A 17,793-nucleotide genomic window follows, 5' to 3' on the forward strand; every position below is an offset into this window, starting at 1 on the left:
CTTTTCAACAACGTAACAATGTCACACTGAAACATTTACAGGCAACCCCTGGGTTGTGTTGTGTTCCTAGAAAGCCATCCATATTGCAATTTTCCGTAACACGAAACTTTGCTTCTCATTGAATCCTGTGTTATAAGTGGAGATTAGTGAAAAACAATCTGTAGGAACCCAACAATAATGATAGTATCACAGCGGGTGGGGGTGCTGGGGAGGTGAGTGGTGGGAACACTTAAGAGATTAGCTTCCCAGTTTTTAAAGTAAAGCAAATAATGGCCAGCAGCTGTGTTTAGAAACAAGTGATTGCAGATGCTCATCATCTTCCAGCCTTCAATTTGAATGGGGACATATACTTTTAAATGCATATCAAATAAGATAGATTGATGATACAACTCGCAACAAATAATGGTGGTTGTTTCAGGTTTACACCTTGCACTTAAAGGTGCTAGGCCTGTTTCAGACATCTTGAGGGTAAATAATATGGAAAGTTCTTGGGGGAGGAAGAACTGCTAGACAGCAAATAGAACTTGCTGCATGTCAAAAAAATTATCTGAGCACGCATCAAAAAATGCAAGTTGAAAAATATAAAAATAGACAAAATTAGTTGTTTTGTTTTGCAGTTGTTTATTTACTTAATTTCCCTCCCCTCTCCACCAGTCCACAAATTTTGTAAGAATTAATTATATTCTGTACCTTGGATTTTTGGGTAGTGATTTGTGAATTCCATGAGGGTGAATTTCTGTTACTTGAATGACCCATAATGCGGGGTGGGGGGGGGGGGTGGGGAGTGGAGTCAGCTGTAGTCTGCATCAACCTTTTGATAATCTGAGCGTTGCTGTGCAATGCATTGTACACTTTACATGCTTAAAATATATTACGTTTAATGCCTTTTGAAGATATTGAAGTGAATGCCATGATACAATATTTGCAGTGAATTAAAAAGTACATGTTGCATTTTCAACTGCAGCTGGTGAAAGGTAGTTTTTCATTCATTTGTATCCCTAAGTATCAGAAAAACAGGGTTTTTAATTTAAACAGTCTTCCATTTCTTTAATGCCTGACCAGACAGCTCTAGAGATAGTGTGACTCATTGCCGCCACAAATTTTAGCCAAGTTCTGTACTGCACCACACCTACCCTGGTGCAGTTCTGTTCAAAACATCTGAGTAGCAACCAAATAGTACACTGACCTCTTGTCTCTATAATATCAAGTGGAACAGTTGTATTGATGGAAGACTTTCATTTTGATTTGAATCAGGTGTTGCTACTTTCTAACATCCCACTTTTAAGTCAGACGATAGGGTAGGGTGGGGATGGGTGGGAAGGCTGCTGGTTTCTCTTGCACTACAGAAAGTATTCGGGTTCTACTTGGTGGCTTTCTAAACCTATAGCCATTGTATGAACAGTACTGGCAACACTTACAACCAGGATATAATATTTTTAGGAACTTGCACAAGGTAAATATTAATAGGTTTGTGTCCACATGGAACACACTGCACTTAATGTCTCTGTGTCTTTCATCAGACATCCTGACGCTAGAATCTTTCTCAATGTGTGTTGTTGGAATATTGAGTTCCTTAGCATGGGACTGTTCCGGGGCAATGCACATCTCCAGTCATTTTTAAAGAGGACTGAAAAGTTCGTTGAAGCTGGCAAAATGGGAGGCCATCGGGTTTGTCTCACTCAGTGACCTTTCCCAGTAACTGCACATTTTGCTTTTTCATGCACTGATTTCCCTTGGGAATATTGCTCTGGAATTGATCTCCACCATCCTTTTCATTTGTGCAAACACTAACAAATTGCTAAGAATTTTCATCTCCCCTCTTGGATTTTCTAGTTATCTCAAATCTGCATCTCAGTGACCAGTGGAAATAATTTCTTCCTCATTACCCCAGTGAAGCTGTTCATTATTATTATTCGCAATAATATCCGTCTATAATAGTGTTATTTTTCTTTTATGTTTGGTTGTTCCACCTCCTCCACTACCCTCTTTAGGGTCACCAGAGACGGCATGGAATCTGGCCGTTTGGGCCACAGAGCTGCTGGCCGTCAAGCACCCATACCTGATGGCATCAAATCCTACAAAAGTATGATTCTAAAGAGGTCTTTAAGCACTTGAAGCCAGCACAAATTTGCACTTATTTGATGAACTCAAGTGGACTGAAATATTTTAAAATACTTAACATTTAGGAATTGGTCACGGATTAGAAGTTACAAGGAAGCGGCAAAGAGTTGTAGTTAAATTGCTATATTTTCCAGAGGCAAATAACGATGTGATCAGGGGAGGGGATGTGGTGTAGGGTTGGAGCAGGTGGCAGAGGTTAGATGCATCAAAACAAAGGACAGATATGTAAACAAGGGCCAAGAGTTTGATCCAGGTCCTGATGCAGGGTTTCCACCTGAAACGCTGCCAATTCTGTTCTCACCACAGATGCTGCCCGACCCTCCGAGATCCTCTAGCAGATTGTTTGTTGTCCAAGATTTTGAATACTGTGCATTTGGAACCCAGACCATCAGAGGGAGTCGGTGAAGATTTGGTGGTAGATGATCTAATAAACATGTCAGTGGTGAATTGGGGTGAAGCAGCAATTGTGTGGGCTGGGGTTTGAGAGGTTGGAAGTATGGAGCTAAAGAGCAATCAGCAGTAGTGGGTGTGAGGTGAGCACTGGGGCAGGGAGATTACCGGAGTTTCTTTGATTTTCATGTATGAGTTTGATAAGTGAACGTGGGATGGTATTAGGGACCTTGCATCCAACTAAAATCCTGGGACTCTGTGGACACAGATTCTCAGCAGATTATTTTCTTTCTTCTCCCTTGCATAATCCAATAATTGTGAAGCTTGCTGCCATCTTTATAAACATGGGTCCATCAATATCTCCATGATAACTTATAAGTCACCCTGTGATACTCAGGGTGATAAAGCATCTTTAAAGAAGGAGTAAATGCTGTCATGAGTCATCTCAAAGAAGCACGGAAGTCTATTCACCAATGATACATGACTGTTGACAATGCATCGATTTGAACACTTAAGCCTCTGGTGCACTCCCCTTTCCACTGAATTCACTGGTGCAGCTTTCTGCTGTCACAAGCCAAACATGGTCTTTTCAGTTAAAAAGAACTTGAATTTATTTGATGACTTTCATAATGAATTTCAAAGGACATTTCAAAGTGAGTAAATTTTTTTTGTGGAAATCAGGGCAGCTGATGCTTATGTGGCAAGATCCCACATTGTAATTAAATAACTAGAGAATCTGATTTATTGTTGCTGAGTGAAGGATTAAATGTTAGCCTGAATACTGGTGAGTTCTTTTTGCCCTGGTTCAGACTGAGTGTTATTGGATCCTTTGTATCTGCCTGGGAGGGCAGAATGGGGTTTGGTCAAATGTCTGGTGCCAGTGGTGGCACTTCCCATTGCAGTGATCAAAGAATGGTGAAACCTGCCTTTGTCTGTTTTGTTTGCCCAAGGTCAATGCTACAAGGCCCTACCTGAAATTGGCCAGTTCAGTACAAACCAGCAGTCAAACCCACTTCCTCTTCATAACTTAGTAGCATACAGACTGATGCAATTTGACTTCCTTCAACCATTTTCACATTGGATAGAAGATGAAGGGTGGCACAGTGGTATAGTTAGTCAAGCTGCTGCCTCACAGCTCCAGTGACCCAGGTTCAATCCTGACCTTGAGCGCTGTGTGTGTGTGTGGAGTTTGCATGTTCCCCTGTGACTGTGGGTTAGTAGGTTAATTGACCATAGTAAATTACCCCTAATGTGAAGGTGGATGGTAGAATCTGGTGGGGGGAGTTGATGTAAGTGTGGGAAGAAGAGATTACGAGGAAAATTAGTGTGGGAATGGGATTGCTCTGTGAGCTGCCATGGACTTGATGGGCTAAAATAGCCTCCTATATGGTAAGGAAATATGTTCTTGTTATATTTTTTTTGAAGTAAAAAATACAGAGCAGATTTGGTTGATCCTGTAGCCAAACACCCAGTCCAGCTGTTCTCTTCTGCCTGTCTCTGCGTTTAACCAGTGTTTTGACACAGTAAAGATGAAGAAATATATCCCTAAATGGGATGAGGTGTGGCAGGGAGGAAAGAAAGATCTTTCCATGCAGCTGCTATTTACATATCAGAGGTTTTGAAGTTTATATCTGGAAGTATTTATTTGAATATGAGTGACCACAATGGGTGGAGGTTTTAAAGAGCCAAATTTTAGTTTACACTCTAACTGGAATCAACTGTTGTAATTGCAACATGATTTATCCAGTAATGGAGAATGCATTGTGCAATTTTTTCCTTCTGTGGGAAGAAGTGGAATTACAAGTTCTGCTGGTGGGAATCCTGCCATAATCCTATTTTCCCATCAGTGGGAGTACATATGCACTCTTTTATTTATATATATTTTTTAAAAAAGTATCCTTCAACTAAAATGCCTCAGTGCCAGCTGCCATGGTTCTACCCCGTCCATGGCAAGATGAGGCAGCATCATGGACAATTGAGATAAGCAGCCTTTATTTATCTATCTATTTATTTATTGAATTGTAAAATAAGTGTTTATTTTCTCTACACGGATATAGTCCTATTTGTTGAATTCTTGAATACAGGTAGATATGCAGTCTAGAGTCATTTCCAATGGTGCTGGGTATTCTAATTGATCTCAACTTTTCTACTAGTGAATGCAGTTCACAACAGTGCAAAACGATGATATTATTCTGCTGGGTAATTTGGTGAACATCCATTAGATGCCTAGGTCTGATTTTTCAGATAGACAGACTTCACTCACTCGCAAGGCAATGATTGGGGTGGTCTGAATGTGAATCTGGATCTATCTTGTCAACATGGATTTGGATATCTGCTTTCTCCTCCCCAGTAATCATGGAAGAGCTTGTTATACTTCACTGTTGTGGCTCCTGCACAAGTTATTTGCTCTTAGATAAGTTAGCAGGACAACCAGGACTCATGGAACCACACTTCAGCAAGAAGCCTCAGGCGAACAAGGCAGATGTTTGGCAAAGAACAATCTAACTATCTTCCATTACATGGTGCCAATCTGCTCCCCTTCAGGAGACCCAGTGGTAGCTCCCTACTGCTGATGCTCGTAGAAGGTAATATTGCCATTGTTCTTGCTGGAAGCTGGCCTACTTACTGGTGGAAGAACGAACAGCCATTAGTGAAAGAATTAGCTGCTGTGCTTAAGGCAGGTTTTGAATTGAATGTATGTCTTATAACTTTTTTAAGTAAACACCTTTTGGGTCTTGTTTAACTTTTTGTTTTATTTGTTTCAGATTGCTTGTTTGGTTCCAGCTGATCTGCTTCAGCTGTACCAGCAACTGAAATTTGATCGAGGTGTGCCATCTTTTTATATGCAAAAACGCTCTCTCAGCTTCTCACTGGGGGTTTTACTACTTTGGATTCTGTCAACTTTTGCCTAAGCATTGGGTCAGCTGGGGTTGTATTTGGTCTTTTTTATTTTCCGAATCTAACATCTTAATCAGCTGAGGCTACTAATCAGAATTGACTTGTTTGTGCTTTGTATCCCCTTTGCTTAAATTTTCCTTATTTCTGATATTTTCAGAGTTTTTTTTCTGCACATGCTTTGTCAGCTTCTTGTTCCTGTTGTAAACTGATATTGTGACATGTGTCATGCAAGGGGCCCCCTTTCAGATCCAGGTGTACAGAAAAGTGTGAGCTAAGTGGTTGCAGTACTGAGAATGAAATGGAGCGTCCATCTCAATTTTTTTACAGTCTTGTGTTTAATTGATCCTATTGATTGTTCGACACCCAACAGCTTAATCTTTCACGGCCATGTGCACCCTGTCAAATTGCAGACTCTGTCCAAAATGTTTAATCTGCTGATGAAAACTCTAAGCTAATTCTGGTCCCCTAAAGATAATGAGGTGAAATGGTGGCCTGTTTGCCCATCAGCACATCTATGCCTTTTAACTATGACTATTGGCTTTTGATGTGCAATCTTTCTTCTGCCTTGGAAACTTTTTTTAGGGATATCATTTGCAAAGAGCTCATCTCAGCAGGTCACAGGCTTGTAATGCTTCCATTTAAGATTAATGGATGGAAAAACATTTTTGAGTTGTGATTTTTATTTTTGCCTTACAATGAGTTTCAAATTATGATGTCATGAAATACAGGGGAGATTTTTTTGGTTAAATAGGTCTTCCCATGACTTTCATTCCCATTCCTAAGCAGATAGTTACCCCATTTGTTCTTGGAGGAAGTTGACCCAGATGCATTGATTCTACTTTAACTGTGTGATGGGAGGGATCTTTCAGACTTTCCTTTCATATGCTAAATACTTAGACATATGCAGCAAATATTTATATAAACCAGGAGTTGAAGAATGTTATGACCAGTCCTCCTAGTTCCCTACAGAGCAAAGTTAGTTGAGGAAGGGATTGGGGAGATGACCAACATCGCCATATTAAACTCATCTGGAAAAGCAGCTTGGGGACTCTGACCTAATCCTCTTGAGTTATAGGGGGTGGGTGTGGAGGAAATCATCCAAAGGTTCTCCTGATCGCTATCTTGCAGGTTCTCTGGAAATGTGCATGAGACACTTGTACAGGTTAGATTGGGCATAGGTGATATCCCCATAATGAAATCGCTCTCTGATGTGCACATTAACTACAAGGGGGTAAAAGATTATCGGGGGTAGGTGGGAATGCAAGTTGAGGTTATAGTCAGTTCACTGATCTCATTAAATGATGGAGCAGTTTCATGGGGCCACTAATTTGTATGTTTGTACAACTGGCCACATTCACATGAATAATAGCCATTTGAGTAAGACACCAGAACTCATGAAACTTTTCTCTAACCCATATTCTTAATTGCCTAATTGGGGAATTGATCTGCATTTTCAACAGATTGGTGAGGGTCCAGTGCCCTCAATAGTCCAGAGAAGTCACAGCCTCATTAGGGGGTTGGTGGAGGGATGTATTAGAAGAGACCAATTTCACAATTAGACATAAACCACAATGGGAATGGGAAATGCTGAAGTTTTCTACTTTAACTTGGATAAAGTTGTACTTTGTTCCACTTGTAGTAAGTAATCTCCCTTATTCATGATCTCTTTTTTCCAACATCCACCAGCAAAAATATCATAGACCTCTCCTGATTTCCTTTGGGAAGATTTTCTTGGCTTGCGGGCAGATTCTCTTGGTAGAATCTGGGGTATTGATGAGAATTAATATAGGATTAGTATGAATGGGTGCCTGATGGTCAGTGCAACTTGGTGGGCTGAAGGGACTGTTTCTGTGCTGTATCTCTCTGACTCTACATTTCCTTCATGAACAAGCTCCACTAAATACATTAAATTCTTTATGATGTTGCTGACTGCATTTCTTAAAGTGAAACTGGATCTCACCCACACTGAAGGATTACTAATTCAGATGGGAACATCGCAGCATGTGAGTGATGGCCAACATGAATTAGATTAAAATAACATCAAGAATTTTTAATTTATTGAAAGGAGAAAGTAGGTTATGATTGTATACAGAAAAACACAGGGCCCACTGGGTATTGCCATAGCACTTGCAATTGTTGAAAGAAGAACAGAACTCCAAAACAAGGGGGAGCAGCCCCCTAAAATATTAGTTGGGTCTAGCAAACACGTACACTTCCTCAGTATCATATTCCTGTCATATTTTCCCAACATATTCTGTGGATATGTACTATCTCTCTGAAATAGTAATATGATAGCCACTTTAACTCCACTTTTTGTGATAACTGAATTGCAGCACATCAATAAAACAGCCCATATTATTAGGATATTTATCATTGAAACATTCTATAGCTGTATTTCCATATACTTGCATTGCTATCTTTTAAAACACCATTGATTCTACAGAAAGTGGAAATCCCAAGAGGTCCTGTTAAGATTGGGGAAATATATTCTGAAAAGCAAGCATTCTGAAAATAATCCAACAAAGCCAATGAAAATGATGATGTGCAAAATGTTGGAATTCAAAACTTTTTATGGAATTGGAATAACCAGACAAAACACAAAAATTTCTAAAAGTAACAATGGGGGGAAATAGTTGGTCCATGCTACTGTTTCTCCTCTGTGAGCAAGTACTTCCATCTGCCTTATCCTATTCATGCTCTTTCTTTCAACCACTTGTCTGAACTACTTTTAAATGGTCTCAACCTGTTCATCCCCATTCTATGTCCATCTCAAAGAATGGAACACTTTTCAAATAGCATTTTCATTCTCTGCCTTTTGATGCTGTGTACATTGTAAGGATGTAATACACTTGATAACACAATGATACAGGGGCTCCCTGGGTTGCGAATGACCTGAATTGTGAAAATCCAACTGTACTCAAATTCTCCCATATATTTTAAAAGTATTTTTCAAGCTAGTAATAAAATGTTTCATGGTATTCACTAATAACTAGATACAGTATATATTCCATTAGTTTATTTATGGGTAGTATTACAGTGATTATTCAACTAAATGAAAGATTTATAGTAGTGTGTGTAAAGCAATAGGATAGGGGTAGCTATTTTTTTTTTTAAAAAAAGGACTATCTGTCTTACAGATAGTTCTCAGGAACAGAACCCCTTGTGTAACCTGGGCACGGCCTGTATATAAAGGTAGATTTTACAATGCACCAATGTGCAAATTTGGATTTCAGCTGTGGAGGTTGGATGGAAAATGAATGAAGAGAGAATCTTTTGGTGTCCTCCTCCTAATTTCTTCATCTAAGGTCCAAATCTGAACTCCAGGATGTCTCCATCATTTTTGTAAAATCCTGCCCTATGGTTGCCTAAAAATTCATCCCAGTTGGTAGCACTAATTGCACTATGTAGTTGGATGAATGGAATGAATTCTGGAGGCAGAGTAAACATCACAAAGTAGTGTGTTTGCTGTTTACTGACTGGGGTGAGGCTCTATACTGGTACCTTTGCCCAACTCACTTTAGATATATTCATTGGGTTTCACTGTTGTTGAAATGTCTCCCCATAGTAACAATAATTCTCCAAGATTGGCCCAGTTATGGTTTATAGGATTGGGTCGGAATAGGAAGTTCCTGTGTTTTCTGCATTGACACCGCTATTTTACTTGAACACTTTAAATGGTTGGTTGCCATGTAGTTAAGTCTACTATCCTGTACTACTCTTGTTTAGTATGATGTGAGAATTCACTGTGTACCCAGATGGTAGTTTTTTTTTTAACCTCACCAGTCGTGAAACTGCAAGTTAATCCTTGGGTAGTACCCATTAAAATGAAGGGAAGATTAGGAATGTGGGTGGATACATTAGTTCAATGAGGAAAGACAAGACCAGTACAAAATACTTAACACGGAACTGATCTCTGCCGTAGAAAATAGTATGGAAAGCAGTGATCTTTAAGGTTCCAATAGGATGGACATAGGGCACTTGTGGCGAGACCAAAATCAGGGCAACTGAATGTAGGATTTGTGATTAACCTCTTTACCCAGCAAATGGGTTGAGTATGAAATTTGCTACCTCATTGCTTGTTTGAGGTAAATGAGTTAAATGAATCTGAGTGGGAAGCTTGATATGTACATGTTATGCTAAAAGGGTTAGATGAAGTAAAGAGGGAGGAGGCTTATGTGGAGATGGTCTGGACCAGTTGGGCCAAATAGCCAATTTGTGTTATGTAAATTCCTTGAATGTGACCCCCACTTTAGCGAGGACATTTTCTTTAAAGTAAACCATGGATATTTTATAAACACTAGATACCTAACTGTTTAAATAAACTTTAGAAGGGTGCTTCAAAGCAAAAGTGCTGCTCCTTCAACTTTGCTTGACCTTTTGGGTTTAGTATTTGTCTAACATCCCAATTGGATTGGTCATGGAGTGGAGTCTGAAACACTTCAAAGGTTTTGAAGAGGGTGATGCAGAGGCGGAAGAAGTATTTTGTGCTTAATGCACATTAGCTTTTTTAAGTTGCTCATAATGAGTTTTTCCTTATCCTACACTGCAACATATTGAAACATCTGAAATCTTAGTGGAATCCTTTATTGGAGCACTTTCCAGCTCCGTTTTTGTTTTATTCTTTGTATCCAGATGCCCAGAGAAAAAGGCCGGGAAAGTCCCTATGAATAAACTTCATGGCTAAAGCACTTAAGAAAAATCAGACGTTCTTGTAATTATTACACCAGAATTAAATTTTCAGTGTTTACAAATTAAACCTCAAATGGCTACCAATTCCAGAAGAGTAGCTATTCATAAGAAAATCTCTAATTAGCATAAGGAAAAACTGACATTGCAAAAAATAGCTCTTATAATCAAATGCTTTAAAGGGAAAGGCTGAAAATACTGTGCACTCAAGGACCAAAAGTAATGAGACTTTTATGATTTCTTTCTCTTTTTATTTTTAGAAATCCATCTGGACCCTTCCAGGACAAGGTGCCCCAGAGTTCAGTGTCAGGCTGTATGCCAGATTGAGGCAGGTGATTCTCACCAGGCAGTGCCAGTTCAATGCCCCTCCTGTTGCATACAGTTTTGCTCCATCTGCAAAGCCAGTTGGCATCCAGGGCAAACTTGTCAAGAGAGCCAGCCCTTCCTGCCTTCAAAAGGATCTGATGATGGGTGAGGATTATAAACGATCAAAATAGTAACCTTGTTATTGGACTGAGCAGAGCTTTGTGAACTCATCATCAAAGCTGCCTTATGTGAGACCCACCCAGAGGTGTAATGAGAAAATGAGTATGATTTGTAACAGGGGCACTCCCAATGATTTCATACATCTTACCTTGGGGCTTTCTGGGCATATTTATAGAGCAGGTCAACTTAAATGAACACTATACATTTATTTCTCAGTTGAGTTGAGATGTAGGTTGTTCCAGAAAACTGAGTGTATATTTGTATATCTAAAAAAAAAATCAATGTAAGGAATTAAATAGAAATTGAAAAATGGATTCAACCTTTCCTGCCCAATCAGTTCATGGCATTCACCCATTTGGATGTGCCATTGTCCTTTGTCCTGAATGAAGTGTGATAACTGTTGTAAAGGGGTATATTTTGGCCATTTTCTTTGATGGTAAGAGGGCACATACTGCGGTGAGATAAGTTACCAATCTAACTTGTTTCTTGATGGTGTTGGTTAGACTATAAATATCTGCTTATCTAAAGGTATCACCGAATTTATGTTGCCCACCAGAACAGCTCTGTCAAGCATCTCACCTGAAAACCAAACCCCACAGTTCAGCCAGTACAGGTGTGGATGGTGTGTTGAAGTTCTGGAATGAGCTCAAATTTTGATTTGTCTTTCCCTTTAAATCCCAAATCTTCTTGTTTCTTTTGCCCAAAATTTTAATATCTGTGCTCCCCAATCCTTGAATCATCCACTAATGGGAACAGCATCTCTCCAATTACCCTGTTTAAATCAGTCATGATGTTGTACACCTCATTCAAATATTTTGGCCACAGAGGCGTGAGGTCTACTTTGTCCAGTGTGCACTGTGTGTTTTATGCTCTTCGAAGCACATTGCGTGTAGAATAAATGAAAGGTTTATCCAGGCCACAGTTTGAATGCCTGGGCCATTTCTCTGGGTGAAATTGATATTTTGGCAGCAGAGAGATAATAATGCAAGTAACATTTAGGTCACCCACTCCTCCACATTAAACCACTCTTTCTTTGAGGACTTGTTCAGCTCTGGTCTGCTCAATTGCTTCTGCAACAGCGGTTGCTTTAGGACTACACTCTGGTTTAGCTGTGACCTTTTAATATTGTATGCTGCTTGATAACCCCACACTGCTACATTAGTACTCTATCGGTGCACTGATGATAGCTCAGATGCTTTGACATCACTGCCATCACTATCATTACTATTATTACACTGGGATACAATGGGCAGGAGATGGCCAGCTCAAATATAAATGGTGAGTGCACATTCTGGAGGGGCAAACTGGAAGAGAGGAATGCCATTTTCATGGAGTATGCTTCACCATCAAGAATGAGCTGGTCCAGTGTTTCAGCAACTCCCCTTAAGGAATCAGTGAGTGCCTTTGGCCTTTCATGCTACAATCACATGTTATTCCCAACCCCTTGACATTACAAGCACACTGTTTCATCAGAGAGATGAGCACAAGATGCCATGGCAGTAACCCCCTCCCCCTCCCCCTCCCCAGCTCCCCCCATCCAAGCAATCGCCTTCTAGGTTATATCACCATTCAAGCAAGTGAGGGACTGCAAGAATGATTACATCACTCACTGCATGACAGGCCTCAATGTCTGCTGGACTGACCACTGCCTCATCCACTCTGTTATCTCCATCAACTGCACCCCAAAACTTCATCATCAATGTAGATGATCTCACAGCATTGAATGCTGTAAGAGTAATGTTGAAGCTCTCAAGGACCCCCACAAAGGCAGTTCCTCTCAGAAATAACTTGGCAACTCCAAGCCTACAGAAGCCTCAGTGTCCATAGTTTATGGGCTGCCCTGAAGTCCATTATAACTGGCAAATGTGAGGGATTCTCTAACAGGTAGAATCAGGACTGGTTTGACTAGAATGAACATGAGATCAAAGAGCTAATTAACTACAAACATAGGGCAATTCTGGATTGGGAGCTCTGAATTTCCTTGCAGGAAAGCAAACAGCTCTACAGGCACCTGAAGGCAGAGGTCCAGCAGTAAACCTGTGACCTAAAGAACTGATGGAAGGTGGAGAGAGTGCAGGAAAAAATACTTCAAAGACCTAGTCAACCATGATTCTGTCCTTGATGTGACTACCCTTGACTCCATCCAACAGCAGCCTATCCGGGTCAACCTTGTCACTACTCTTGACCAGTAGGAAGTCTAAAAGGCTATAACCCATTTCAAAAATGACAAGGCCTTGGGAGCAGGCAGTATCCCTGCTGAAATCCTAACACCTGCTTGTAAAGAGCTGAAGTCACATAACAACACGCTCGTCATTGACCCTAGGGAAGAGGACTTTATACCAGGGACCTAGAAGTCTGAAATAAAAACAGAAACACTGAGCAGGTCAGGCAGTATGTGTGGAAAGAAAAATAGTTAATGTTTCAAGTCTGAGATCCGTTGTCAGTTCTGAGTATTTCCTGTTATTGAGAGGAAGAGCCTTGCATTCAATGTCCACTAGACAAAGGTCCTCTACCAATCTCTCCCTGCTGCACCTCGCTGCCCTCCAACATGAAAGGTTCATGGTGAGACCCTGAAATACATGCACCACTTCTTGGGAGCCACTTCTCGCTGAAGATACAATAATGATGCAATTTGCCAATGCCTTCAATGTGCCAGCACATCCTTTGAGGAAATGGGTATTTGAAGATAAAGACGTCAGATCTGGCACCAAACTCATGGTCTACTGGGCAGCTGTGATCCCTGCCCTTCTCTGTACTTCTGAGACGTGGACCAACTAAAGAAGGCACCTCAAGGTATTCAAAAGATAGCACTAACTTTGTCTTAGCAAAGTACTCCAAATCCACTGGAAGGTGAAATGAACCAATGCCAATGTCCTCCCCCAGGTCAATGTTTCCATATTGAGGACCTAATTATACTGAGTCGGCCCTTTTGATCAGGCAGTGTCATCCATATGCTTGACACTGGACAAATGGACATTCTATTCTGACCTGAGCCATGGAAGGAGATTACTAGGTGGACAAGGAATTCTTCAAGGATAATTTATTTCTTCAAAACTGCTTTGAAGAAATGCAACATCTCCACTGACTCCTGGGAATCCTTGGCCCATGGCTTCTCAAAGTGAAGGAGGAGCATTCAGGATGGTATTAAGAACCTCCAAGCCAAGCCCTGTGTAAGTGGTGGAAGGAGCACCACCTGACACACCACCCATCCTCAAGAAGTTGATGCATGTTTGGATAGACTACTGAATAATGTTGCAATATTGGCTTAGAGCAATTCAAGACTCGTATCCTCCGCCCTTTACTGCTTTCTCCAGTGGTGGTGTATCTGTGATATTGTGGTACCTATTATCCCAATTCCCTTCTCTGTCAATTCCATCCTTTCCTCCCTCCCTCACCTGCCTGTCACTGCCCTCAGCTGGATCCACCTATCACCTGCTACCTCTTGCTTCCCTCTCCCCCCCCCCCCCCCCCCCCCCCCCCAACACCTTTTTGTACTGGCTATCTCCCCTCTTTCTCTCTAGTCCTGATGAAGGGTCTTGACCAGAAATGTCGATTTTGTTCATTTCCCTCCATAGATGCTGCCTGATGCGCTGAGTTCCTCCAGCTCCTTTGCTTGTCGCTCCAGATTTCCAGCATCTGCAGTCACTTGTGTCTCTCTTTCAATTCCTCATTTTCTTTTGGCTCTACATTTTTAATTTTCTGATAATTTAACATTCCTGATGGTTCTGCAAATGACCAAGAATGTATGCATACATCTTGATTTCAAAATTCATGGTCTATTTATACCATTAATGCAGCTATTTAGGTCATTTTAATCTGCCTCAATCCTTCTCTCAGTGGCAATAATTTAAAGGAATAATTCTTAAATAACGGACTCATTCTAATTTTCCCTGGCTTTTCTACATGTTCCAATGTTAGGATAGTTTTCTTTCTGCTTGTAATTGAGTAATAATGAGATATAAAGACATGTCATTATCACAACATACGAGATTAACCTCTAATTAAATCATCTAAACCTCTGAGTCCTTCAACCATTTAGTCAACTCATGGCTGAATTATACTATTAATTTTATTACTTTAAAAAGACTGTAGATGTTAGGAATTTGAAAGAAATTCGAAAATGCTAGAAACACTCAGCATGTTGGACAACGTGTGGAAAGAGAAACACTTAAGATTTCAGGTCTGGGATCCTTCACCTAACTTGAGTGTTTATAAGATTTTCTGTTCTAATTTTGCTAAATGTTTGCACAATCTCTTAAAGCATCCAGGTTTTATTGTGGGAAAAGAGTGAAGACACCTTGTTGAGGTTAGGCTGCTTTCTGATGTTTGTTTCAACTTGCTTAAAGATTGCAACTTGTAGTTACGGAATGTTAATACACATTCTGTTGAGGTGAAATCCTTTGCACTTCAAGCACTTGGTGTTTTATTTTTAAGTAACTCTTCACTGTATTGAATCATAGTGCGAATTCTCAACTAAATTTAAGAAGATAACTGATTTTACAGCTTGTACATTATACTACATTGTTTATATGTATTTGTAATAAGATTTATTTTCATCTTTTAGAATGCTACATGATTAACTTAGCTTTACACCATTGTATGGGAATTGCCTTGGGCAACTCCTGCAAAGAGCAATATAATAATGGTCAGAACATTTTTTTAGTGATATTGATGGATTTTCTACTTTTGCTTGGCGATTTTTTTTTAATATTATACAGTGCCTTGGCTTAATCTCTTTTCAGAAAGACGACATCTCTGATAGTGCAGAACTGCATTGAAACATCAGGCTGGAATTGTGCTGAAGTCTTGGAGTAGAACTTGAAGCACAATGCAATAATTTGGAGAAATGAAAGCTGCTTCTGACCTGTAGCTAACTCTTAAGATAGCTTTCCAGTGCACGTAAATGTCTGTACATATATGATTGATTTCTTTGGGACTATATTAAATATGGTATATCAACAACATAGACTTGAGTAAAATCCTTACATCAGTGAAACAGTTTAAGACAATTAACAAGAAAGTCAATAAACAAAATTTTACATTGAAGCAAATGAAGACATTTTAGGGCAGATGAGCAAAAACTTTGTCAAAGAGGAAGTCTTTAAGTTTCTGCCTTGCTTTGCTCTAAGGTTTATCATGGTAATTCCAAAAGAGAAAAACAGCCAAACCTTTTCCTTTTTGCCTTTTTTCTATTCTATTTGCAAATAATTTGGTTAAGGATTCAGGATCAACTTCTGGACATAGATCGATTAACATTTTACTGAAATGTTGCAGTTGCACACATTTAAAGGGATCCCATAAATGGTCAACAAATTCATCAGATTTTGGATGGGGAAAGCTTTAGTCAATAGCTTTTGATATTCGTGTATCAGAAAACTTCAGAATGAGATAATAGTGAGAGATTTATGAATATTTTGATGGCACAAGATAGTCTCAGATGGTGATTATGAAATCATCTGATGTATCCTATTGTCGTGTTAATTTCTATTCTACATTTAGGATTCTATTATACATTTAGGATTATTTTAGGATCAGCTTCTATCTGTTGTTTCTTCTAAGACTTAAATTGCAAGGTGAATTTTACATTGTTTTCTTTGTTTCTTTCCATAGTGTTCTCGTCAGCCATGACATGGAAGCTTCCATCAAGCAGTGTCCTGTATGTCATATCCTCATAGAACGAAATGAAGGCTGTGCCCAAATGATGTGCAAAAATTGCAAGCACACCTTTTGCTGGTATTGCCTTCACAATCTGGATGTAAGTATCTTTCTCACATAACTAGTGTCCATTCAAGAAGTTGCTTGAATTGTATATTTTTTAAAATTCGCTTCAAGAACCATTATCTAGGCAGATAATCGGACTGAATCACACAGGTGCACCCATCTATGCAGCAACTGATATTATGGACTGGTCAATGTACTTTCACAGCCCCACCATTGCTGGTTGCATCTTCAGTTACCCAGATAGCTGATGGAGGCATCATGAACAGTGTCAACTCTGAATTAACTGATTAGACTTGCTTTATTTTTTTTCATCCATAGAAGACTTTTAGATTTTTGTTTCAATTTGCTTCCATCATCACACCAATACCAGAACAACTCAAATTTTCCTTGAAACAAATTTCAATCCCCCTCTGGTTCTTTGCTGATTGATTTATTTGAAATTCGTGCCTGCTGCTTACTGACTCTCCTGCTAATGGAGATTCTTGCTCCTAATTTATTCCCTCTTACTCCAGCCTCCCAGGCTGCCTACCTCTCACTCTAGACCCTTCCTTCCACTCCCACCTCACTTGGGAACCCTCATTACCTCTCTGCCTTCACCTCCTCTTTGAGCCTCTGTACTTTAAATAATGCTCCTAATATTCTGACTATTTCTTTGAGCATCTCCATCATTAGTTTGATTTCTTTTTTACTTAAGCTTCTGAAGAACCTTGAGATATTTTTCTTTACTAAATGCACTGTGGGAATACATTTAGTTACACAAACAACAATAAATTAAATTAGGATACTTCAATCCTCATTCAGACAGCTGCAAATGAATGCAGTAAGCATTTAGAAGGCTAATCTACACACAATGCTATTTATTATTATTATTATAAACAACCAATAAATTGTTGATGCTCAGTAGAATGAGAAGGCTCAATGTGATTTGTTCAGTTATGGATGATCTGTACGTTTCAGAATGACATTTTCCTGAGACACTATGACAAAGGACCATGCCGCAATAAACTCGGCCACTCTAGGGCTTCAGTCATTTGGAACAGAACCCAGGTGAGTGGAGCAAAAGTTGGAGTTGGAACTGCTGACATTTTGCCCTGATGTGGTACATAGGCATATTAGCCTAGAGAATTGGATGCAGTCATTTACAGAGCCATAGAGCACAACAGCACAGAAACAGGCCTTTTGGCCCATCTAGTCCATGCCAGCCTGGCTTTCTACCTAGTCCCATCTACCTGCACCCGGACCATGGCCCTCCATACCTTTCTCATCCATGCACCTATCCAAACTTCTCTTAAATGTTACATTTGAACCCGCATCCACTACTTCCACTGGCAGCTCATTCCACACTTGCACCACCCTCTGAGTGAAGTAGTTCCTCCTCAGATTCCCTTTAAATCTTTCACCCCAAACCTCTGACCTCTAGTTCTAGTCTCGCCCAACCTGAGGGGAAAAAGCCTGCATGCATTCACCCTATCTATATCCCTCATAATTTTG

General features: G+C 39.9%; 1 protein-coding gene across 2 annotated transcripts in view; it reads left to right on the top strand.

Moving 5' to 3' along the window:
* Positions 1-17,793, top strand: part of LOC127570576 (E3 ubiquitin-protein ligase RNF144B-like) — a 56,361-nt gene that overhangs the window by 33,318 nt on the left and 5,250 nt on the right. For both annotated transcript variants that reach the window (XM_052016252.1, XM_052016251.1), the window contains 4 exons: positions 5,277-5,337; positions 10,356-10,566; positions 16,192-16,336; positions 17,260-17,349. In XM_052016252.1, coding sequence (XP_051872212.1) covers positions 5,277-5,337; positions 10,356-10,566; positions 16,192-16,336; positions 17,260-17,349 — 507 coding nt within the window. The remainder of the gene's footprint in view (positions 1-5,276; positions 5,338-10,355; positions 10,567-16,191; positions 16,337-17,259; positions 17,350-17,793) is intronic.

The sequence above is a fragment of the Pristis pectinata genome, chromosome 5 (genome assembly GCF_009764475.1).
Source record: "Pristis pectinata isolate sPriPec2 chromosome 5, sPriPec2.1.pri, whole genome shotgun sequence".
Classification (NCBI taxonomy): Eukaryota; Metazoa; Chordata; class Chondrichthyes; order Rhinopristiformes; family Pristidae; genus Pristis; species Pristis pectinata.